This window comes from Lepidochelys olivacea (genome assembly GCF_965140295.1).
Source record: "Lepidochelys olivacea isolate rLepOli2 genome assembly, chromosome: 6".
Lineage (NCBI taxonomy): Eukaryota > Metazoa > Chordata > Testudines > Cheloniidae > Lepidochelys > Lepidochelys olivacea.
Genome location: NC_140416.1, coordinates 69,964,487 through 69,990,564, shown reverse-complemented (window position 1 = coordinate 69,990,564; position 26,078 = coordinate 69,964,487). Strand labels below are relative to the sequence as shown.

The 26,078-nt window shown below is 39.3% G+C and overlaps 1 protein-coding gene across 2 annotated transcripts in view; it reads right to left on the bottom strand.

Moving 5' to 3' along the window:
• Positions 1–26,078, bottom strand: part of FSIP1 (fibrous sheath interacting protein 1) — a 186,491-nt gene that overhangs the window by 137,929 nt on the left and 22,484 nt on the right. For both annotated transcript variants that reach the window (XM_084631968.1, XM_084631969.1), the window contains 5 exons: positions 23,179–23,269; positions 18,752–18,850; positions 13,945–14,057; positions 13,019–13,129; positions 3,464–3,628 (listed from right to left, as the gene is read on the bottom strand). In XM_084631968.1, coding sequence (XP_084488094.1) covers positions 3,464–3,628; positions 13,019–13,129; positions 13,945–14,057; positions 18,752–18,850; positions 23,179–23,269 — 579 coding nt within the window. The remainder of the gene's footprint in view (positions 1–3,463; positions 3,629–13,018; positions 13,130–13,944; positions 14,058–18,751; positions 18,851–23,178; positions 23,270–26,078) is intronic.

Genomic DNA, 26,078 nt, shown 5'->3' with positions numbered 1-26,078 from the left:
TAACCTCAACAGGGATTCCTTGAAATACAGCCAGCTCTCCTGGACTCCTTTCCCCTTCAAGTTAGTCCCCCAGGGGATCCTGGCCATCCGTTCCCTGAGGGAGTCGAAGTCTGCTTTCCTGAAGTCCAGGGTCCGTATCCTGCTGCTTACCTTTCTTCCCTGCGTCAGGATCCTGAACTCAACCAACTCATGCCACTGCCTCCCAGATTCCCATCCACTTTTGCTTCCCCCACTAATTCTACCCGGTTTGTGAGCAGCAGGTCAAGAAAAGCGCCCCCCCTAGTTGGCTCCTCTAGCACTAAATGAGGCAGAGGTTCTACAAACAATCAGATAACTTCAACCCTGAGTCATCCCCAAAGCAGGTCCATTCTGTGCAGTGATGGAGGCAGGCATTTTGTGGAAAACATAGCATGCAATCATGTAATTAAAGACATAATGCAGAAATGCCAAAGGAAGCTAAATTAAGGTTACACGGGCAATTCAATTCTAGCATTTCCTAACTTCTGAATGCTTGACTTTAGAACCTTAATGTTATTTTACCATAGTTTTTGTGTTTCTAATATTAATATAAATTGAAAGCTTACTTTGAGTGATTACTACTAACTGTAGCTCATCTACCAAATGATGGTTTGTGGAAGGCAAGTGCTAAAAGAAGGTGTGTTTTTTTCCTGATTCATTCCTTATTTTCCCTTTTTTGGTAACTTTTTTTTTAGGCACTTTATATTTGCTTAGCCTTTGGATGAATGATGAAGCATGCAAAACACCATAGCTCCATGCCCTTGCATGTATTACTGGTTACCTAACCTCATATCATTTACACTTATACTCCTATAAATCTTCGGAAGTACAATCGGTGAAAGAGATGCTCTTATAATAGGGCACATTATATCTGGTGTGGAGCAGATCTGTCACAATTAAAATTTATAAATCAAGTTATTCCTTCTAAAAGTTCAACACAGTGATTACAGGAAAGGAAAAATCCCCAGAGCATTCAATAGGAAACACTGGGGTGCCTTACAAAGCAACTAAAAGACAGTGTCCCTAAAGTGTACAACCTAAATACAATATGACAAACATAAGGGTTACACAGAAAATAGGAAGAAGGGAAAGGAGAAGCAAGGATGGACATGGGTGACAGGTTCTGTTTCCTTTATTGTTTAGTTACCTTTCTTCTGTCTCACTTCTGTAGGAAACATGGCAAAAATGAGTTTTTAACGAGAGATCTCAATGACTTCAGGGATGTTGGTTGATGAACTTGTGAAAGCATTCCAAAAATAAGGGACAAGAGGGAGGCTCTGTCACAGAACTAAATAAAGGAGGTATCAAGGCTGAAATCGCTGATGGAGCAGAGGAAAAGCAAAAGGAGACCAACTCAGTGATTAAAAAAGGGTTATGTGATAAGGCCTTGAAGGCAAGTACGAGAAGTTTGAATTACAGTGGAGTGGCTCAGAGGAGACATCATCTTGAAGCAACAGACAAGAAAGGCTTTTGGCAGCAGCAATTTGAATGAAGAAGAGGTTAGTACTGAAACATCCAAGATGAAGAGACTGCAGTAGTTGAGGCAGGAGATGATGAGGCTTTGGACAAATCAAAAAGGGTGGATTTTAGAACCATTGTGGAAGAAAAAGTTACAGGACCTTGCCCTTGTTACAGGACTTTTGGGAGAGGAAGGACAAAAGCTTTCTCTTAGTCTTTTGCTCTTCATAGAATACTCCTGCAGTTTTCCAAGGTCAGCTTTATTCTGAAGTCCACACCAAAAATAGAACTCTCTCTGAAGTTGGCTTTTCTAACTCTCTTCTGTAGATGTGAAAAGATTCCCTAGTGTTCAGAGGTAATAAGGATTACTTGTTGCCCTTATATCTTTCATAAAAAGTAACTATCAAAAAGGCACTTGAAAAGGATTCTGCTGGTGTTAGGCTGCAGAAGGTCAAGGCTTCATTCAGGTGTGAGACAGTGAGAGTATATTCAGGATTATATACGTATAGGAATTACAGTTTCAGAACAGGTTTCAGAATAGCAGCCGTGTTAGTCTGTATCCGCAAAAAGAAAAGGAGTACTTGTGGCACCTTAGAGACTAACCAATTTATTTGAGCATAAGCTTTCGAGAGCTACAGCTCACTTCATCGGATGCATCGATGAAGTGAGATGTAGCTCACAAAAGCTTATGCTCAAATAAATTTGTTAGTCTCTAAGGTGCCACAAGTACTCCTTTTCTTTTTGCAGTTTGAGAACAATTATCTGGGTACCAATTGGTTAACACAAAGTTTAGACAAAACCGATGACACTTAAATAGAGAATATAAAATGATGCTGGACTGAATTAATAAAGAAGTCCTTTTAAAGAGTTCAATTGTTAGGTACATTTCATCCAAATGGCTCTCTCATTAGAAAAAATATTTGCGTAAAAACAAAGATACCATACAAAACCTTGCAAATAATTTCCTAAATAGGATGTCAAAAAAACCAACCCACCTTTATGTACTTCAAAACTGCCAGTTTATGGTCAATTTGTAATCAGTGGTATGGAATATTTATTTATGGAATTAATACATTTTATAGTTCTTTAGTTTTTATAACATACCTAAAAGGTAATAAAATGTTTTTAAACTTTCTAAAAACCATATAAGCACGGTATTTCAGATGTTGTGTTTTGGTTTGTTTTTATGGTCAAGTCAACTCAAAAACTTCAGAGCATTTTTCTGCAAAAGCAATGACAGGTCCAATGTGGCAAAACATAGTGCTTATCATCATGAATAGTCCAACTGACTTCAGCTGGACAGCTCATGGTTGTGAGTGTTATACTGGATAGTGTTTGCAGGATTGGACCCATAAGCCTAAAAACAATGTAAATTAACCATATTTATGAATGTGATTGAATTAATGACCAGCGGGGGTTGCTGCTTCACACTAAAGCATCTGTTGCTAGTACGGCATTAACCTCAGTATCAGGAAGAGCTTCCTCCTGCACTCGCACAGCTGGAGGAACAATTCTATTATTGTTCCTTGTACACTACATTACTGAAAGACATGAATGAGAATTTAGACTCCTCCAGGCACAAAATCTGAATAATGCTTTTTTCCAAGTAAAAGAACTTTAACACCTTTTACTGCTAACATCCAAAGGCGGATTATTTTCACTATATTTGTTACTGTTTGTCACTGCACATACTTCAGCAATGGATCATGGAAAGCCATCTGAATATTCAAAAACAAAGAGGAAACTCAATTTTAGTCCCCAAAAGACAGAACTGTCAGCAACTCTGGTAACACCACATTATAAAAGAGCAACTGAAGTCCATTGTGTGTTTAATAAAATTCAAGTTACAGTACTCAGACTTTGCATCTGAAACTTCCGGATATATTTAAGTGTATTTTGCACTTCTCTACATGTTTATTTTCATTAAACCTCAACATATATTCCAAAAAATAAATATATAATTCATAGGCATTGTGCATTACTGTACCTGATAAATTTGGCTTGGGACTTTTGAGCAGGAGCTGTGACTTGCACAGAAATCACCATTAGAGAGTACTACTTGGAGTTTAGCATCTATTTCATTTAGGTGATGATATTCCATTGGTTCGGGTGTGTACCCTTCTCCTGGTATTAGCCAACCAGTTACATCTTCCTATAAAAAGTTAAGGGAAAGGGTTATTTCATCTGACCAAAGAAAATGGCTATTTAAGGCAGTCAAACATCAATATATATTACTTCTCAAAGAAATGGTATTTTGAAGAACTAAAATACAGTGAGCTCTCACCCACATCAGTGTAAATCTGAGTTCCCCTGAAATTAATGATGTTCCTCTAGTGTACCTGAGAACAAAATCTCATCCAATAATTGCAGGCATACTTTTTAAATTTTTCTTAAATATAACTAATCAGCATTTTTTAAAAAGTGTATGCAAACCTCCTACATTAAAAAAATCTATTCTAAAAAACATACATTTATACTGTCATATTTCCATGACTCATTAAAATTTAACAGAAAAAAACCATACTGCATACGTACAATACAGTTTTGCAATGTTTATAGCATCTTCTTTCTAAACAAAGTGTTTTTAAAGAAGACAAACATGTCCTCATTAAGTTAGAAATCTTGAAATGAAGTCAGTTACCAGAAAGCAAATCAAAAACTAAAGCTCAGACTTCTTGACATGTAAAAAAAGTTTTTATTTAAATCTCAAAAATTTCAGAGACAGTAATCAAATGCAACTCTATCAACAAATATGTCACTGCATAATAAACAAGAGAAATTTTAAGTCAAAAGGTAGCTTTAAAAAGTTTCAAATGCTTGAAAATATAGGCTCTGAATAAAGGCTCTCCTTCAGACATAAATACAGGTACAACCTCATTAATGTAATGTATATTCAAAGGTTCAAGGGTGTGCATAAGCTTCACATTATAACTTCTCCCCAAGAATTCAGATGCCGCAGCTGGCACACCAATGCTATCTGGTAAGCAGAGTGGGAACACAACAGAAATAAGCAGAATCAAGACAAAAGACTAGCTGAAGGGGAGAAGAATCATGAGGGCCTGCTTTTGTGAATGTCAGGTATACAACTGTATGAAAAAACATGTAGTTTGTTTAAGTTAGTATCTGAATCCTTCCTGCACCATAAAACATCATTTAGGGCATGAACAAGACTCCACCATCTCTTATCATGCCTTTTGCTCAAATAGCTATCCTTGCTGTGTTTCCTGTACAGTAATTTTTTTACAAGGATAGGTCCTTGGCCTATCACTCAACCCATTTTCATCTGGTCCCTACGCTTTGCGCTTGGGTGGCTCTACCAGGGGTTAGAACTCCAGCTGGCACAGTTCTCCAGTCACTGGAACACACAAGCTTTCCCATTGTGTCAAGATGCAGGTCCCAGAGAAGGACACGTGTCTAGTGACACTTTAAACAGGCCATTTAGTCACTCAGTTGGGTACCTACGGCAAAATTAAACTCTAACATTGGTGTAAATTGACTCAGTGATTTACTCTGGATTTACAGCAGTGTACTTTACAGTGGTATTTAAATCCCAGTTTTGTGGCGGAGATGGGAGGGGAAATCAGACCTTGAGTGCCTAAGAATGAAGAAATCATCAGTTAATGAATGAATTCTTTCAATAAAAGGCCTAATCCTGCAAGCTTTCTGCATAATGGAACTCTCATTTATTTCAGCAGGAGTTCAGCACTTGGGGCTTTCACAGGACCGGAGCCATAATCTTTTGTAGACAAATGGAGCTGCACAGAAAAAATTGGTCCATGAAATGACACTGGTAAAGGAGAAAATAACGAAATGTAGCATTCATTTATTACTCTAAATAATAAACTGGCATCACTTTAAAATGACATCTTACAGTAGTTCTGAGGCAGTGTATTTTTTTTAAATTAAACTTAAAATATTTTAAATTTAAGTATTTGAACGGATTGGTGAAGATTCTTTAAAACCAATCTCTTGTGTAAATCAATTCACTGGAAAGAAAATCATTAACATGCGGTCTGAGAAAAACATACACAACAGTCCTAACTCAGTGCAATTCATGCCAGAAATAATACCTTTGAAACTCTCACTATTGTCTTTCCCTGACAATATCTGTCTATGCAAAAACAGGTTATATACCACAGGCTAAAATATGAATTATGTAAGAGAATACACATGGAATTAATAGCAACCAAAGAGCTGCCAGAAGTCAGAGGAGTCTGCATACTTTTATGATAAAAACCTGAAATAAACCTGAAAAAAATTAGAAGAGCATGTCAAACTAAATTCAACAGACAACCACAAATTAGTAGCAACATTTACTGTTCTTTTACAGCAAAACATCATGTCCATATAAAAAACAAGAGCCACCTCAACAAGTCAAAAATTGGTTCTTTAATGGCTTCTCATACAAGGACGCATTCCAAAACTAACTGGAGGTGAAGGAAGTCATAAAATCACTTTCTGAAGCCAATAAATGAAAATATCACAACAGGCTGTAGCTTGCTGAGCAACTGAAGAATTGCACAGAAATAAATAGACAACATAACTAGTTCCAGTTTAAATTAGCATGTTATGATGTCAAGATACCATCTAGAAGCAAGTTCAATACATACATAATCTCTCTTGTACTCTCAAAACAGCCATAGCGATTTTAAGTTTTTCATAAAAAGAAAACTTCTCTCTCAGACTCCTACTCCCAGTTTCCAGTTCATTAAATCAGAACATGCTTTTCCAACAACATAGTAAAGTCTTATTATTATTATTCTCCTGGAATATTTGAGACAGATTACACGCTTGCAAATTTGATGGTCAAACTACCCTGACAAAGAGCTTTTGAAATGTTTTAAATGATAAGAAATCTCTTTTACAAAGGTTGTAGATCTAAAGGAAAAATCCTATTTGCATTATTTGACAGTTATCTAGCAGAACTGACTGAATGCAGTTGCTTAATGCAGAATACAATTTACAGACCATTTATGTAACATAGGACTTCTGATTTTCGGTTTTAACCAATAAACCCAGACAATACCTCCCTGAGGTTAAAAAATGAAATCTGTGTTTATTGGATAAACGTTGGAAAAACACTGGTAATGGTTACTTGTGTCTAATGTCTTGCTTACATGAAGCAGTAATGAGGACTACAGGGGTGTGATTTCTTAAGCATGCTAATGCGTTGCACATTACTTGGTCCGCATAGGCCCTGCTGGTGCACACTAAAGGTTCCCTAGTGCGCTTTAACATAGTGCTGTATAAAACAGCACTATGTTAAAATGCACTAGGGAACATTACTAAGAGAGTCTCATTATATATTATATTATATAAATTACTCATTACAGTATATACCAGGGGTAGGCAACCTATGGCATGCGTGCCAAAGGCGGCACGCGAGCTGATTTTCAGTGACACTCACACTGCCCGGGTTCTGGCCACCGATCCGGGGAGCTCTGCATTTTAATTTAATTTTAAATGAAGCTTAACATTTTAAAAACCTTATTTACTTTAAATACAACAATAGTTTAGTTATACATTATAGACTTATAGAAAGAGACCTAAAAACGTAAAAATGTATTACTGGCACACAAAACCTTAAATTAGAGTGAATAAATGAAGATTCGGCACACCACTTCTGAAAGGTTGCCAATCCCTGGTATATACAATGGAAATGCCCAGAAGCCCCTTGATTTTAAACAGCTACAATAAAACTCAAAAACTGCTAAAAAATAAACACTGGAAAAAAAAATAAGCTTTAAATATAGTGTGCCAAATTTGTCCTGACTTACATCCCACATAACATCCGTGAAGCCAATAAGATTGGATGGACTGTAAGTCAGGGCAGCATATGGTTTGTCCTTTCAGGGCAACAAAAATGATTAGGGGACTGGAACACATGACTTATGAGGAGAGGCTGAGGGAGCTGGGATTGTTTAGCCTGCAGAAGAGAAGAATGAGGGGGGATTTGATAGCTGCTTTCAACTACCTGAAAGGGGGTTCCAAAGAGGATGGCTCTAGACTGTTCTCAATGGTAGCAGATGACAGAACGAGGAGTAATGGTCTCAAGTTGCAGTGGGGGAGGTTTAGATTGGATATTAGGAAAAACTTTTTCACTAAGAGGGTGGTGAAACACTGGAATGCGTTACCTAGGGAGGTGGTAGAATCTCCTTCCTTAGAGGTTTTTAAGGTCAGGCTTGACAAAGCCCTGGCTGGGATGATTTAACTGGGAATTGGTCCTGCTTTGAGCAGGGGGTTGGACTAGATGACCTTCTGGGGTCCCTTCCAACCCTGATATATTCTATATGCCTGGCAAAGAGCTGGTCTCCCAGGGCACACCCTAGGTGATGGATGAGCTTTAAACTCCCACAGCCTTTAATCTTCCATCTCTGGCACAGGTCTGGCTGTAGGAGAGACAACCCTGCCACTGAGTCCGTGGAAGTCCACCCCTTTCAGGGCTATCAAAGATCAAAAAGAAAACCACGTACACGAACATATACAAGATTACAGCAAGACTCTCTGAAGGAAGCTAGTAAGCAATAGACTGGTTCAGCACCCACAAGTAAGTCTCTACTAATAGTTCCAAAGTAATGGTTCAGCATCAGGCCCTCGATTCTCTTGAAGGGGGCCTCAATAGGCAATGGCTCCCTGAGCGTCTCCTGCCTTCTGCCCAACCCTCTCCAAGAATTGAAGAAAAGAGTATGCATCCGATGAAGTGAACTGTAGCTCATGAAAGCTTATGCTCAAATAAATTTGTTAGTCTCTAAGGTGTCACAAGTACTCCTTTTCTTTTTGTGGATACAGACTAACACAGCTGCTACTCTGAAACCAAGAATTGAAGGTTTGCCCTGAGCAGTTCATTAACCCTCACCAGCCAGTGTCAGGTTTATACACCCCGTCACAGTGCCCAAAAGTGTTAATCAGTTCTTGAAACAACAAGTATCGGAGCCAATTCAAAACAATCAAGATTAGTCGTTAGTTTCTTGATAATTTCCTCAAAATCTTCCCTACCAAAGGTCTCAGGAAATGCCTAGGTCAGATTATAACTCAAATGTGGGGGGAAAGAATCCATCTCTAGACTGGTCAGGTCTCAAGTGACTAAGGAAAGCATTTTCCTTTCTGTTTCCCCATTTTGTCCATAATATTCACATTTGTTTTCTAACAATCATTTAATAGAATAATCCTAAAACTGTCACTCCTATTTTCTGGTGTTCACTGTGTATTAAGTCTGCAGCAATACACAAGCATCTCCTAATGTGAGCTGCTGAAAGTCTGTCACAAACAACAGAAAGTCTCTGATAGGTATCCAAATAACGTGGTGACTGGTCCCAATATGAGAACCTAGGTAGACTGTTGCATTTCTATGGCCATGCTGCCATCAGAGTTGGTATAAGAAACAGCTAAAGCATTGTTAGGCTGAATCTTCATTAGTCATCCTAAACAGGGGACTCCTGATACACAGAAAACCTTTATTAACTATTTTTGAAGTTGTTTCCTGTTTTAAAAATCTGAGGGACTACACATCTGGAGAGAAGACATAAATCTGCATGTAGTAGAGAATGCCATTCTTCATGTTAGGAAAATGTATTACTATCTTTGATGTTGCCCACCAAAAAAACTGTTTAAAAGACTTTCAAGTGAAGGCATTTCTGAATGAGTCTCTCTCAGGTTTTTCTTTTGTTAATGTGAAAAGCATGTGCTGGAATGTGGAGCGTATTTAAAAAAAGAGGGCAGAAGAGGTTTGGGGTTTTTTCTTTCTGTTTCTATTAGAATCTTAAAATATTTAGGTATCCTATTACCTAAAATGTAATTTTCCTGCTGCCAAATCTGTTTCAAGCAGATTTGGCAACATGATCTGGTAGTATGCTCGGAACCATTTTCTGCAGGAATAGTTAATACACTGAGGGAAGGGCAGATTGACTCATAACCTGGTGAGTTATACTTTCAAATTTTGTTCTTCTAAAACTCACCAAATTAAGGATAGAGCAAAAGCATCTTCAGCTACCTCAGTTCCTCTGAACCACAGTAGCAGGCAGACCTCAAAACTTGCACCTGGGTTTTCATTAAGCCTCCCCTATTGTTTGTACTTTTAGTATTAATCGTATTACACAGTTGATTAATTACAATAATCAGCACAGCTGTTGGTGTTTACAAGATTTTTAAGCATTTTTGGAAGTTTTTGGCTCCTCAGCCCTATTGTGCAGCTCCCACTCAGGCGTGACATAGCTTCCTCTCCAGAGATTTTACTTGCTTCCAATATGCACACCATCTGCCGAGTCTGCTTCAGAGCTCAGAGAGAGATTACCCATGTAAATGCTGTGTGATGCAAGTTCCTTTCCCAAGGGCCAGAAAAGAAACTGAGAGGCCAGGCCTTGTCTTCTCATTCCTTGCAGGGCAAAGCTCTGAGCCCTTCTTCAGGGATTAAGAAAAAATGGATACTCTGAAGGGCATTGGTTTCAAAAGGTTCTGATGCTCTGCAGCAACCTGGCACACTTACAAATAATGGGAATGTGCAGAGGCTACCCAAAGAACCTATGTTCACTTCCAATCCCAATCTCCACCTGAGCACAAAGTAAGTGAGTGAGTTTTGTTTGTCTTTTTTGCCCTACCAAACTAGCCCAGTCTGTTTCCTAAAATCAGCAAGCCTGGTAAGCAACCAACTTACAAAGTTTTCTGGAAACACACTTCCAAGAAGACTTTGTTGATTGCCTGCAATATAAGGTCTTTAATCACAATCTTTAATCACAAATATAATCTTTAATCACAAATGCTTTGTTTGAAAGGTAAATTTCCCTTCTAAAATAATTTTCAACTGACGGAATACACCTCTGTATTCACACCGTACATATTATTGTAATAATCTTTGTACACAGTATGCCTAATAGGGTACCATTTGAAAACTCATCATTTGCTGGTCAGTACTATCCTGATAAAATGTCTGTACAATATTGTATGTGAAGTTATAAGCTTCCCCTGTATGATGTTGTTAACACACATTCCAAACCCCACAGCCCTGCCCAGGCAGAAGTCAGGTCTGTCACAGACAAAGGAAGGAATGTGTGCTTGCCTTAATTTGCATTTAAGCAGTAAACAGAGTCATCAAGCAGGAAGGAAAAACAAAGGAAATTCAAATAGATGAGAAAACCAGTGGGGAATATCCTTTCAGATAAACTCTTTATCTCCCGGTTCTCAGCTGGAAATGTTTTTCAAGAGGGGGAAAAACTATAAAAAGGAGGGACAAACAGCCCAAGGCACCACTCTCTCTCTCTCTCCCTGCCCATTTCATTCTCTACACCTGAGAAGAGAGAAGGAAACAGCTGTTGGACTTTGGGGATGGGGTCCTGACCTGAGAGTTGGTCAGTAATCTGCTGGAGCATGTGGTGAGAAAGTCTGCTTTGCAACTAAGATAGTCTGTTAAGTAGATATTATTAAGTGTTTTATCTTTATTTTTCTTATTACCATTTCTGGCTTTTATTCCTCATTACTCACAATCACTTAAAATATTTTACGATTTTATCTAACCAAGTGTGTTTAAATTGGAGTGTCTGGGTAGTCTATTCAAAACAATAAGCTGGCTTATTATTCTCTTAAAAGAATAATGGACTTAATATGTTTGTACTGTCCAGAGATGGCTGGCCAGTACACGACATATATTTCTGGGAGAAGATCCCAGACTGGGGCTGGGTTGAGGTCACCATGCAGTACAACCAAGGCTGGTGAGAGCCAGGGTGTAGATGGCCAGCTGCATTTACACATAGACACTCAGGCCGTGGCTTGCATGCCAGAAGGTTGTTTGTGAGCGGCCCAGATAGAAGCTACTACAGTAAGGCATTGTAGGGCACACAAAGTTGCAGGACAGGGGTGACAAATCCCCCCCACTAGTCTGGATTATGGCCTGGTATGTCACAACAACATTGCACTCTCTATTAGAAATATATGGCATTATAATGTTTCGATGGTACAGTAAAATACTGTTACAAAGTTCCTGGCTTATAAACTTCAACACAGTTATACCACTGGATATTGCTTAATCTCAACCTCACTCCCATTCAATTGACGGTGTTAGAACAGTATATGCTTATAACTTTCATGGTGATCCCATCACAAATGGATATAACATTGTCGTCTTCCTTACTCATAATACTTGTTGAGCAATGAACATAACATGATATGCATCTAATGTCATACTGAACGAATAAGTCATATTCAACTTTAGGGAAATTGATGGTAACGTGTTACCGGAAAAAAAGATGGCACAATAATTTACAGTACTCAGCTAAATTTTTTTTAAATACTAGAATCTGATACTATTAAGAGATGAAAAACACTGTTCACTTATTTCCCAATCATATGTCAACTTTGAAATTTTACATTTCAAAAAACTACAGAAGTTCAACAAAGAGTAAACAGTGTAAATCACACTTTTTCCCTTAAACCCACTACCTTAAATCTGCAGTAAAACCTGAAAAGAAAGACAAAGCTAGAGATTTATAGTTTGATAATTGGGTTAGACCAATGGGCTATTTAGCCCAATGTCCCATCTTCCTACACTGGCCACTGCCAGATGCTTCAGAAAGAACGAACAGAACAAGGCCCTTTATCGAGTGATCCAGTCTCAGCTTCTGGCAATCAGAGGTTTAGGGACACCCAGAGCATGGGGTTGCATCCATGGCTATCTTCGCTAAATAGCCATTTATGGACCTAGCCTCTGTGAACTTACCTAATTCTTTTTTGAGCTCAGTTATACTTTTGGCCTTCACACCATCCCCTGTCAACAATTTCCACAGGGTGATTGTGTTGTGTAAAGTAGTACTTACCTGATGCTTTTTAATTTCATTGGGTGACCCCTGGTTTTTGTGAAGAGGTAAATAACACATCCCTATTCACTTTCTCCACATCATTCATGATTTTATAGAGCTCTATCCTACCCCCCATTAGTTGTCTCTTTTCTAAGCTGAACAGCCCCAGTCTTTTTAACCTCTTCTTGCATGAAAGCCGTTCCACACCCATAATTTTTGTCGCCCTTCTCTGTACTTTTTCCAATTCTAATACATCTTTTTTTGAGATTAGGCAACCAAAACTAGATGCAGTATTTAAGGGGTAGGCATACCACAGATTTATATAGTGGCATTATGATATTTTCTGTCTTCTTATCTATCTCGTTCCTAATGGTTCCTAACATGGTTAGGTTTTTTGACTGCACTGCACATTGTTGAGCAGATGTTTTCAGAGAACTATCCACAATGACCCCAAGATCTCCTTCTTGAGTTGTAACTTCTAATACAGACCCCATCACTTTGTATGTATAGGTTGAATTCTGTATTCCAATGTGCGTTCCACTTATCAACACTGAATTTCATCTGCCATTTGTTGCCCTGTCACCCAGTTCTGTGAAATCCTTTCATAACTCTTCGCAGTCTGCTTTGGACTTAACTAACTTGAGTAATTTTGTATCATCTGCAAACTTTGAGGTAAACTCACTGTTTCCCTTCTTTGCAATATCATAAACATCCATGAAAGTCCAGTCATGAGTCAGTGCAAATTAAAATCATCATACCTCAATGCCTTGAAGTTCACTGCCATTGTCTTCTATATCTTTCAACAGTTCAACCAATCTTTTCTTCTCTTCCGTTAGCATAACCAGTTGGCTCCCCGAATCCTTTGCCAGCTGAAGTATTTATGGATAGAAAGCATTAAAAATAAAACTATAAAACTGGGTTTGCTCGCAATACTGACAATGGAAAACATGTTTTCATTTCTGTGCTACTAGTTAAAACCAAAACCAAGCTGATCGAAACCACTCACAAATCTGGTGGCCTGTAGGAAGTAAATTAGTATTCTTATTCCTGTTCATGGCACAGAAGTGTGCACATGTCCAAAAACCTCTACCACACCTGGCAACCTTGTTGCAGAGAATGTTAGCAGATGGGTCAAGAACTAAATGATGCATGGAAAGTAAACTGCCCTCTGATAGCAGTAAGTTGCTTCTCTCCATCAGGGTTGAGAATACTCGCTGAATGGTATAGGACACGTTGCTGTGCCCTGGCCTTTGCTATCACAGTTCTGTAGATAGAGAATTTCAAATCACCCAGTGTCCACCCATTATCTTAAGAACACCAAACATCGTTTTTTCTTTTTTTAGAAAAAGGTTATAAAGAAGTACTTGTCTACAAAATGTATAGGCTGTGGCCAGGCACAGATTGGAAAATATAAAGTTTCTCATTCTTATATGACCATCTAAAAGCAAATGGGGACCTAATTTGCAAATTTGGGCAACCAGTGAAGGATGAATACTCAGCCGCACTTTGCAGTGAACAACAAATTTTTGTAGTATAATGTTGTTCATTTAATCCTGATTAACTTTTACAGAGTTAATAATGGCATGTGTCTTGATCAAGAAATCAACGTATTTTTTTTGGCAATGCATTTAGTATACATCAGTAACTCCCTAAACTTTTAGTGATTTTAGGCCCTAACACATACCTCAATGTTCTTTTTAATAAAATCTTGAGTATTTTTACTTCTGGTGTCACTTTTTTGGTCTGTTTTTCCTGTTATTTTCAGTGAGCCGCTTGTTTTGATTTCATTTAGATGGTCTGTAGTTAAGAAAAAACAGTTGCAAAAATGTGATTGTTGCCTCTCCAATAGACAAAAATCAATAACTACTATTTTCACTATGATTTATTATATTTATAGTATTGGAAGTATTACCTATATTTACCATTAGAAACTATTATCATAACCATTTCCACAGCTAAATGTGGTAAATCGAAGTTTTTCAGGGTGCCCATTTAGCAAAGTTATTTCTTACATAAGATTATAGTTTTGTGAAGGCCAAAATATTTTTTATGGAGATCTGACCTCAAAAATGTTAGACACATTGCCATGATTTTAAACCCATTCTTTTTAAACCTCTTATTGTTTGAACTATATCACCAATACTAGATAAATTAAGTGGTGATTTTTGGGAAAAGCATGCAACTGTTTGGGGATATTTCAAGCAGATTTCTTAAATGAAACAGCTGAAAAACAGATGAGGTCTTTGATGTTCTACAGTCCCTTGTTGTAACAATTTTTGTTTTAAAACTCACCTTAAATCTGTGCAAGTTATGAAACAAACATGGTTTCTTAGTAACAGCCTTAAATATATTATGTGTGATCATTACATTTAAAGATATGTTCTAATAAGCAGATCAGATTGTTTAGGAAGTAGCACACTGAACATTTAATTCACCCTCAAGCTATTTTCAGATTTAATGTTTTCTGAACACAGTTTCTCCAAAAACCATATGAACAGACAATATATAGTATGTGCTATTCAGAGATTTCTAATACTTTTAAAGTGACAATTCTTTCATGACTTTGGAATGATCCAGATTCCAAAGATTTATAAATGACAAAACTAAACAATCATATTTAATGTCCTATAAATCTCACAAATTGATGTGTTCTCCTCCATACATAATAGTTCTCTCTTTTTTTCCCCTTTCATCCTGGGGTTAGACACACGTTTGGGGATTACCTAGTTATAAAACTAGAATGTGCTTCCTTATCATTGGATTTATAAAAAGATTAACTATCACTGCCTCTAGGAGCACATACATTACATTTAAAAGTATCACAAATTAAAGAATATGCAATCTGACCAAAAAAGGCAACTAAAAGAAAGCTCACTGGATCATATAAGAAGTTCTACCCATTCCTCTGCACAGAAGTCTTAGTATATACAGAAGCTGTGCAACGTTCTTTAAGGTCATACAAACTCTGGCTGTGCAAATACCAATGAAGGAGATGAATTCCCAAGTGGAGGGCCCCACCCTTGAAGAAAAATTGCCTCCAACCCTCCAGGGTTCAAATCTAGGGCCTATTAGGAAAAAGCATCCCAAACTTTCTTAGTTGCTATCACAGAGCATAGGAGAAACACTACCTTGAAGCTAACCAGGAACCAGAGCATGCAGGGTTTTATGGATAAAAATGAACACTTTGCATTGCATCCTGAAGCCATTGCAGTCTACAAGCACAGGTGTAATAAGTGTCATATAAGAAACACTGCTTAACACCGCATTCTGTGCTAGCTGAAGTCTGAATGGCCTTCCAAGGTAGACCCACATAGAACATCTAATGCAGAATGACAGAGACATGGATAATTGTGGCAAGGAATGCATCAAAGAGGAAAGATTGTAACCTGATGTCTGGACCAGAGGAAAGAGACTATGGCCCCAATTCAGCGGAGCATGTAACAGGATTAAATGTAAAATTAAGCACATAAATAGTCCCATTAATGGGACTACTTAAGTATTTATAGTCAAGCACAGCCTTCTCTGCTTTACTGGCTCAGGGCCTATCTTGGCTCCTACCTGGGAACCCAGGCAACAGCCAAGAATGCTACAGACCTCAAGATTACAAACCAAACCACAATAACAAGAAGCCTGAGTAGAAACAGCAAATATCACCTCCTCCTTAGTGCACCCATACACACACACACACACCCCTCATCTCTCCTGTTGTGAATGATCTCTAGTCAAGTCCCTCTCATCCAACCCCCCATCTTAGCCAGTTACCAAGAAACCAGATTACTTTGAATCACATAATATGCTTCCAGAGCTGAGTGTCATCGGCGTACTGGTGGCAACAGCAATTTAAAACATTTCACTACTCTCCTAATGGTCATGTATACATGCTGAAAATAACCTTTTGAGTAAATGAGCAACTGCCCAATGCCACGCAGTGGAATCTCACAGAGATGGAAGAATACAGATACTGAAACACAACTCATTCTATCTGGACAGATGCCTGCCACAACAGTATCTCATAAGCAATCAAAACAACACACAAATCTAAAAGAACTAGCAAGGATGTCTGATCTTTGTCAGGAGATCTTCAAACATCAAGACAAGTGCAGTCTGTACCATAATCAGTTTAATAGGAAAAAAACCCACTAAACTGAAGGAGATTAAAGAAGTCTGAAGACATTAAACAGGGCCAGAGAACCTTGACCCAAAATAGGAATATGAGAGACTGTGTAATACTGCACTTTGCATCAACCGTCAGATTTGAGAGAAGGTTTCTTCAGCATAGGCCTAATAATTGCACACCTAAGGGAAGATGGTGCCTCATAGTGAGCGTATGATTCAGTCAGGAGCACTTTAATTACCTGAAAATCAACAAGGAATCCTACAAAAAGTGGAAACATGGACAAATTTAAGGATGAATACAAAAGAACAGCACAAGCATGTAGGGACAAAATCAAAAAGGTTAAGCTAAAATGACTTACATCTAGCAAGAGGCATAACGTGCAATAAGAACAGGTTCTTTATATACATTAGGAGCAAGATAAAGACACAGGAAAGTGTAGGTCCTCTACTTAGCAAGGAAGGAGAGCTAACAACTGATGATATCAAGAAGGCTTAAGTGTTTAACACCTATTTTGCTTCAGTCTCCATTAAAAAGGTTAATGGTGACCAGATACTCTACACAATTAATATTAACAACTAGGGGAAAGGAACACAAGCGGAAACAGAGAAAGAACTGGTCAAAGAATATTTAGATAAGTTAGATGTATTCAAGCTGTCAGGGCCTGATGAAATTCACCTTAGGGTACTTAAAGAACTAGCTGAAGCATTCTCGGAAGCATTAGCAATTATCTTTGAGAACTCATGGAGGACAGGTGAGGTGCCAGAGGACTGGAGAGGGACAAACATAATACCTATCTTTCAAAAGGGAAACAAAGAGGACCTGGGGAATTACAGACCAGTCAGCCTAACTTTGATAACTGGAAAGATACTGGAACAAATTATTAAACAATCAATTTGTAAGCACCCAGAGGATAACAGGATTATAAGGAATAGCCACCATGGATTGGTCAAGAACAAGTCATGCCAAACCAACCTAATTTCCTTCTTTGACAGAGTTACTGGCCCAGTGAATATGGGGGGGAAGCAGTTGAGGTGATATATCTTTATTTCAGTAAGGCTTTAGACACAGTCCCACGTGACATTCTCATAAGCAAACTAGAGAAATATGGTCTAGATGAAATTACTATAAGGCCGGAGAACAACTAGTTGAAAGACCATACTCAAAAGTGTACTTATCAATGGTTTGGTCAAACTAGGTGGCAGACAGTATATAGATGGATTCCACATAGGAGTGGAAAGTATGCTTATAAAATTTGCTGATGACACCAAGCTGAGAGGGGTTTCAATCCCTTTGGAGGACAGGATTAGAACTCAAAACAACCTTGAAAAACTGGAGAATTGGTTTGAATTCAACAAGATGACATTCAATAAAGACAAGTGCAAAGTACTTCCCTTAGGAAGAAAAAATCAAATGCACAGTTACAAAATGGGGAATAGCTGATGAGGTGGTAGTACTGCTGAAAAGGATCTGGAGGTTACAGTGCATCACAAATTGAATATCAATCAACACCATGATGCAATTGCAAAGAAGGCTAATATTCTGGGGTGTTTTAACAGAAGTGTCATACGTAAGACACAGGAGGTAATTGCCCTACTCTACTCAGCACTGGTGAGGCCAGAGCTGGAGTATTTTGGGCACCACACTTCAGGAAAGATGTGGACAAACTGGAGAGAGGCCAGAGGAGAAGAACAAAAATGAGGAAAGGTTTAGAAAGCCTGACCTAGGAAGAAATGTTCCAAAAAAATAAAAGGGGGGGGGCATATTTAGTCATGAGAAAAGAAGACTATAAGGGGAACTGCTAAAAGTCTTCAGACATGTTCAGGGCTGTTACAAAGAGGATGGTGATCAATTGTTCTCTATGCCCACTGGAATTAGGACAAGTAGTGAAAGTCTTAATCTACAGCAAGGAAGATTTATGTTAGATATTAAAACTCTGGAATAGGCTTCCATGGAGGCTGTGGAATCACCATCATCAAGTTTTAAGAACAGGTTAGACAAACACCTGTCACAAATGGTCTAGGTTTTAACTGGTGGTGCCTCAATGCAGGGCCTGGACTTGATACTTTTAGAAGACCCTTTCAGCTACAAATTTCTATGACCCTATGATTATCAGTATTAGATTAATAGCAGAGATAAATTTTATACAATTTCCAAAAAGAACCACATTGTTGATAAACTCCTAAATTTTTCAATCAGGGGTGTAAACTTGTATTACCTATTTATATTACATACATTATGGGAATGTTATGTTTTCCAACCTCTGTATGGCACACAACGCTTCTCTTTCAGCCTTGATTTTCTGGAACATTTTACTCATTCAAATCCAGAATACAAAAGCTCATTACATAATTATAGGACTGTAATAAGGGCTTACCCTGTACAGCTTGTTTTTCATTGCAGTCGTAATCTTCTGAATTAATTTGTGTGTGAAATACTGAAATAAATATTTCATCTTCTTCAGAATGGGAAGGATCTGTTAATTAGAAGTGTATTGAATAATTGTTAAATACTTATTTAAAGCAGATTTTTGTGACTTAACAGTATGATTAATGTACATTTCTCCAAGTACGATATGCAAGAGTCATAGAAGTTTATTATTGATTTTCTTCAAGTAGTTACCACAATACAATAAAACATTTTACAAGAGATAGAACAGATGGAGCAAAAGAAGAGAGGTGAGTAAGGGAGTCAATATGCGAGTAAAAGAATCATTATGAACAAAGGCAAGTAAGATTGGAAGAGAATATCAAAATGTATTATACCACTTCTGATGTATCTATGAAGTCTGGTAGAGGTTTTGAGTAAATGGGATTACATATTTTTTTCTTCTGCTGCATTTACAGGCTTCTATAGGACTGGTAATTGTATGTAAGTGATACAGCCAAAGGCCAAAATATTCAAAAGCTTCAACAGACATGAATAGCCATTTGGGGAATCATCTAGAGGTTCAACTGAAAGTTAAGTGCCCAGGGGGTGTCTAGATGTGCCCAAATTGTCAGAAATCCAACCGGCCTCTGTCAGGAGTGTGATCTGGGAGAAATGGGTGCCAAACATCCCAGTGCTCAAGAGCTGCTTCAAGTACTCAAAGTGTTAGTCATGCTCCTGACAAGAATTAGCCAGGGAGTGCAGGTTAAGGAGAAGCCCCACACTGTCTGCTCTGCAATCTGTGCACACTTAAAAAGCACATACTCTAAGGATCCACATACATGAGAGATTAACTAATATCAACTAAACAACAAACAGCCTGTAATAATTAATACTAGCCTTCTCAACTGAAAGCATGATGATGATTGTCATTTAGTAACAACTGAATGCGCGTTTTATAGCTGCAGAGTCTAATTTCTGCCACAATTAGGGCAGATGTGTTTCTGCTGCTAGAGATGTTGAGACACAAGTGGCTGGATAGAAGTGATTTTGTGGATGTAGCTGGCATTTGAAACTCTAATGACTCTTTTCAAAACAGACTATTTTCAAAACAACCTCCCTTGCATCATTTGTTGTCGTCAAATAAAATAAAAGCTAAATATTCAAGCGCTAGAAGACAAAGTTAATTACATTCAGTTCTTTATTTTCAACCAGGGAAAGTCCCTCAGCTGCCAATCATACAAAATGATTTGATGAATGAAAAGTGTTAACATGCTACATAAAACCTTGAGGCAAGGAGGACCCTGGAAAAATCTAAACCAGGGGTCAGCAACCTATGGCACACGTGCCAAAGACGGCACACGAGCCGATTTTTAATGGCACGCTGCTGCCTGCCGGGTCCCAGCCGCCAGCCCCTCTCAGCCCGCTGCCAAACCCAGGCCAGGACCCCGGCAGACAGCAGCCTGCCATTAAAAATCCTGCCCGCCACAGCCCGCTGTTCTCTGCGCCCCCCCCAGGCAGGAGGAAGAAGCTTGGTCCTGCCGGCTGCTGCTGCAGGGCAGGCAAGCTCCCCGCTCCCCCGCCTCTTCCCCCAGCGTGCTGCGTTCCTGCCCCTCCTCCTCTCCCTCCCTGACTCCGATCAGCTGATAGCCCTTGCGCGGGTGGGGGAGAAGCGTAGCCACAGTGTGCTCGCTGCTCCAGGGAGAAGGCGGAGAAGAGGTGGGGACAGGGCCTTGGGGAAGGGGGGTGGAATCAGGGCATATCCCCTCCAGCCCCCGGCCATTTGCTACTCTGAGCAGGGAGCTGGGAGCACCCCCATGACCCCAGCCCACACCCCCAGCCCTCTGCCCTGACCCTTACATCCCCCCCCATACCCAAGCCCTCTGCCCTGAGCCCTGCACCCCCTCACACGCACCCAGCACTCTGCCCTGAGCCCTGAGCCCTGCACCCCCCACACACCCCAGCCCTCTGCCCTGAGCCCTGCACCTTACATCCCCCCACACACATCCCAGCCCCCTGCCCTGATCCCTGCACCCCCCACACACACACCCAGCCCTCTGCCCTGACCCCTGCACCCCCCTCACACACAGCCAGCCCTCTGCCCTGACCCCTGCACCCTGCACACACCCCAGCCTCCTGCCCTGACCCCTGCACCCTCCACGACTCCATGCCCTGACTCCTGCACCCCCCACACATACCCAGACCCCTCACACCCCATGTCCTGACTCTTGCACCCCCCACATTCCCACTCCCACCCTGAGCACCAAAGAGGGGCTCCTGCACCCTCCCACATTCCCACCTGCACTCCTAGCACCAAATGGGAGCTGCCCAGGTAAGCACTCCACACCCAAACCTCTTGCCCCAACCCTGAGCCCCCTCCCTCATTCTAGCTCCTGGCCAGACCCAGGAGCAAATATATGACCCATACACCTGTAGTTACCTTTGAAAAGAAAAAGGAAGTGCAGTGTGGACTTTGTTAATAACCACCTCATAAACAAATTTTCTCTCCATATCTTAAAGTTTAAGAGACCTAGTAAAGCATATTCTTTTTATTAGATGCTGACACCTACTGGACAGTTTTAAATTGCTGTAAAGCTGATATGTAAATCTTGTGTTTTTTGCCCCCTGAATAGTAAACTAAATAAATGTTATGCAGTTATTGATGTAAAAATCCTCTTTTCCAGTATAAAGAAAAGGAGTACTTGTGGCACCTTAGAGACTAACAAATTTATTTATTTTATCATCATGCATCCGATGAAGTGAGCTGTAGCTCACGAAAGCTTATGCTCAAATAAATTTGTTACTCTCTAAGGTGCCACAAGTACTCCTTTTCTTTTTACGGATACAGACTAACACGGCTGCTACTCTTTTCCTGTATATACTTCTTTACCATTTTCAAAAAGTCCAGCACAGAATGGTATAATTCAGTTATAAAACTACACAGTCACAACAGGTCTAATGTTAATGGTCAGGCAACAATACAAAAAACCATTCTGATAGGAAAAAAAGCAATTATAATCCAAGATGATTACAAGTAAAGATTCTCTCATTAAATTTTGTAACAGCCAATAATGTAATATTTTTAAGTTTGGAGAGCACAAGGTGGTGAGAATCAAAATTCTATAGTGCAACAGGCTACCAAAAGACAACTTTTGGTAATTCTTTTATTTAAGAGATTGAAATATTTTTTAGATTACAGAGGTCAAAAATTTGTACTCCAAGAAATCTTTCCCCAACAAAAAAGAAAAAGTCTGTGTTTAAGAACTGGACAAAACAATTAATAAATTTGAGAGCAGTATAAGCATTGCCAAGGTAATTCAGTTCAAAGCACAGTCAAAATCAAAGATGGTAAGAGCAAAGCTGGTGTATTTGCTGCATTTTAAATGCAAAAGAGTTATTGTTAAATTATTCTTTGTAACAATGCTGCATAGCCAACTACCCCACAGAATGCTGTGTGTGACTTCAAAAAGCTGTCTGACCCTGGATTTAATAACCAGAATGTTAAAATACATTAAGGTATATTTTTGAAACTCTGAAACTGATTATTGTTGTAACCAGAGATTTACTTAGCGTGCTGTACTTATAGCATCTCAGCGCACTGGAATTCCAGTTCCGTTTGAAATGTTGAGGAGTAGGCCAGGTAAAGAGTGTTATAGGCTGTAGTTTAAATATGTTTGGTTTCAGTAAAGCACTTATTTTCCAGATTTCTTTCTACAATACTTTAAAGTCATTCCTTCTGAGAAGCAGAAGCAGCAGTATTCAGAGCATTTGCTCAGCCAACCTTCCTTTTCAATAGGATAGTTATGGCCACAGCCTCACACTGCAGGAGACCATATATCTGCTCTGCTGGATAGGGCCTTTTAAAAATGTTTAGCTTTGCTGATGAATTTCCAGACAAGGCTGAATGGTTAGGGATCAAAAGTCAAAATGTAAATGTGAGGGATAAAAAATGAAGATAACATTGCCAATAGTTAGATTCTGAAGACACATACAGGGTTCTGTACTGGTTACAATAAAATGGGGTTTGCCAACTCAGTCTATAAAGCAGCTTAGAATTTGTTTTTCTATCACAGACATAAGTTATTCACATTTCTCCTACCTTGCTTCTACTTAGTTAAATCTTCAAGGCTGCCCAGTCATTTGAAATACTGCAGAATTATTGCAAACAAAAATCTGCAAAGCAATACTACATTGTGAAGGCATGTGCAGCAGCAAAAATACTTTTTACTCAGCTTGAGGTTTAGAAAAATTGTCTTTACAAGTTTTTACGTGTAAGGACTATTTTATTGATAAAACTTTAAAACTGCACTTGTAATGGAAAACATTTTAATCTATTTTAATAGTAGTGATATCTTAGAACTTACAGAAATACAGCTATAATCAACATATAAGATAATCTTATGAGATATTTATAATTTACCTGTTTTACTTACTTACCAACTATCTGCAATGAGGAGGTCAAAGATAAAAATTTGTTTGTATTTTCTATCTCCTCTTGAGTTCCTGAAGCACTTAGTGAGGTTACAGACTATTTAAAAGAGGGAAAGTATGAAAATATAAGATAGCAGCAAATATATGATCAGACTGGAATTACAGTAAAATACTTTTCCTGATGATCTATCAGAGGCCCAAGTCTAGCAAACTTCAGATCACACACCAGAAGCCTTTTTTGTCAATCAAGCTTTTGGGTGAACATTATTTTCTTACTTTTTTTTTCTTACTTTTTTGGGTGATCTGAATGTCTTAGACTCTCTGAGCATTTATGAAAATAGCATAGATTTTTAAGCTCTGTATATGCTTATAATTATTGTACATCATCTATCCATGGATTATAGGAACTATATAGTTTTATAGATACATAAATTTGAATTCTGGTAGACTTGCAGTATGATTTACATTGCATATACTGCTTTACCATTTCAAACCAAATTTTATACATATTATATGTGGGGCTGGTAGCACTGCCTATTATTAACATTGCAAGACACTTCCCAATAAAAGACCCTATTTTCACCTACCCATAACCTTGCCTAAATATAACTGTTTGGTCTGAAATTTCCCAGACTTCAAGCAATGTCACATTTTTTTGAAAGTTTCAGCAAAAACAGTTTAGCCATTTCTGAGACTGAGGTTCGGGAAAAATATGTTCTGTAATGTTAACAAAATTGTGGTGACATTTTTGGTGAGAAGCTCTAGTATTCCCACACATTGGAGCAGAGACTTGAAAGGGGTGGCCTTTTTGTCAGGAATGTACCTTTTATTGTTGGGCCAAGTTAAAAGTCTTTGAAAAATTTCAGTCCACACATGCTCAGCAAAGACTTCTTAGGGTTAAGCAGCTAAAATCTCCAAAGGTTCTGTGTGCACTTATTCCCTCACAGCTCCTACATGTGATTGGACTGCACATGGTGCCATCACCACAGAGCAAGTGAGCATGCTGCACACCAAGAAACAGATTGGAACACAAAGAATGGTGAGATAGGGACCAGCTGCGCAAAAACACTGAGAATCAGTTATCTGGGGGTTGGGAGGACACTCTGCTAGACACACCTGATCTGTGCTGAAGAGCCCAGGCACCAAGTGAGAAAACTTGACATTCTTGTCAGTTTCGCCACTCCCATGATGAAACTAAAAAGAATGTTAATTTCATATATTTCCTTTCAAGATCATGTTTTCGTGTTTCCGAAAATAAATTCTTATCCCACTGAGGGGTACCAAAGGAAACTGTACCATCTGCTCAAGAAACTCCCTAAACAGGAACAAATCGACACAGACACACCCCTAGAACCCCGACCAGGGGTATTCTATCTGCTACCCAAAATCTATAAACCTGGGAATCCTGGATGCCCCATCATCTCAGGCATTGGCACCCTGACAGCAGGATTATCTGGCTATGTAGACTCTCTCCTCAGGCCCTACACTACCAGCACTCTCTGCTATCTTAGAGACGCGACTGACTTCCTGAGGAACTACAATCCATTGGTGATCTTCCAGAAAACACCATCCTAGCCACTATGGACGTAGAAGCTCTCTACACAAGCATTCCACACAAAGATGGATTACAAGCCATCACGAATAGCATCCCCGATACCATCACGGCAAACCTGGTGGCTGAGCTTTGTGACTTTGTCCTCACTCACAACTATTTCAGATTTGGAGACAATTTATACCTTCAAGTCAGCGGGACTGTTATGGGTACCCGCATGGCCCCACAGTATGCCAACATTTTTATGGCTGACTTAGAACAATGCTTCCTCAGCTCTCGTCCCCTTACCCCCCTACTCTACTTGTGCTATACTGATGACATCTTCATCATCTGGACCCATGGAAAAGAAGCCCTTGAGGAATTCCATCAAGATTTCAACAATTTCCACCCCACCATCAACCTCAGCGTGGACCAGTCCACACAAGAGGTCCACTTCCTAGACATTGCAGTGCTAATAAGTGATGGTCACATAAACACCACCTTATACCGGAAACCTACGACCGCCATTCCTACCTACATGCCTCCAGCTTTCACCCTGACCGCATCACACGATCCATTGTCTACAGCCAAGCTCTAAGATACAACTGCATTTGTTCCGATCCCTCAGACAGAGGCAAACACCTACAGGCTCTCTATCAAGCATTCTTAAAACTACAGTACCCACCTGGGGAAGTGAAGAAACAGATTGACAGAGCCAGAAGGGTACCCAGAAGTCACCTACTATAGGACAGGCCCAACAAAGAAAGTAACAGGACGCCACTAGCCATCACCTACAGCCCCCAACTAAAATCTCTCCAGCGCATCATCAAAGATCTACAACCTATCCTGAAGGATGATCCATCTGTCTCACAGACCTTGGAGGCAGGCCAGTTCTCGCTTACAGACAGCCCCCAACCTGAAGCAAATACTCACCAGCAAGTACACACCACACAACAAACACACCAACCCAGGAACCAACCCTGCAACAAACCCCTGTGCGAACTCTGTCCACATACCTATTCATGGGACACCATCATAGAATCTAACCACATCAGCCACACCACCAGGGGCTCGTTCACCTGCACATCTACCAATGTGATATATGCCACTATCAATGTGATATATGCCATCATGTGCCAGCAATGCCCCTCTGCCATGTACATTGGCCAAATGGGATAGTCTCTATGTAAAAGAATAAATGGACACAAATCTGACATCAGGAATCATAACATTCAAAAACCAGTAGGAAAACACTACAGTCTCCCTAGTCACTCAATAACAGACCAAAAAGTGGCAATTCTTCAAAAAAAAAAAAAAAACCTTCAAAAACAGACTCCAACATGAAATTGCAGAACTGGAATTAATTTGCAAACTG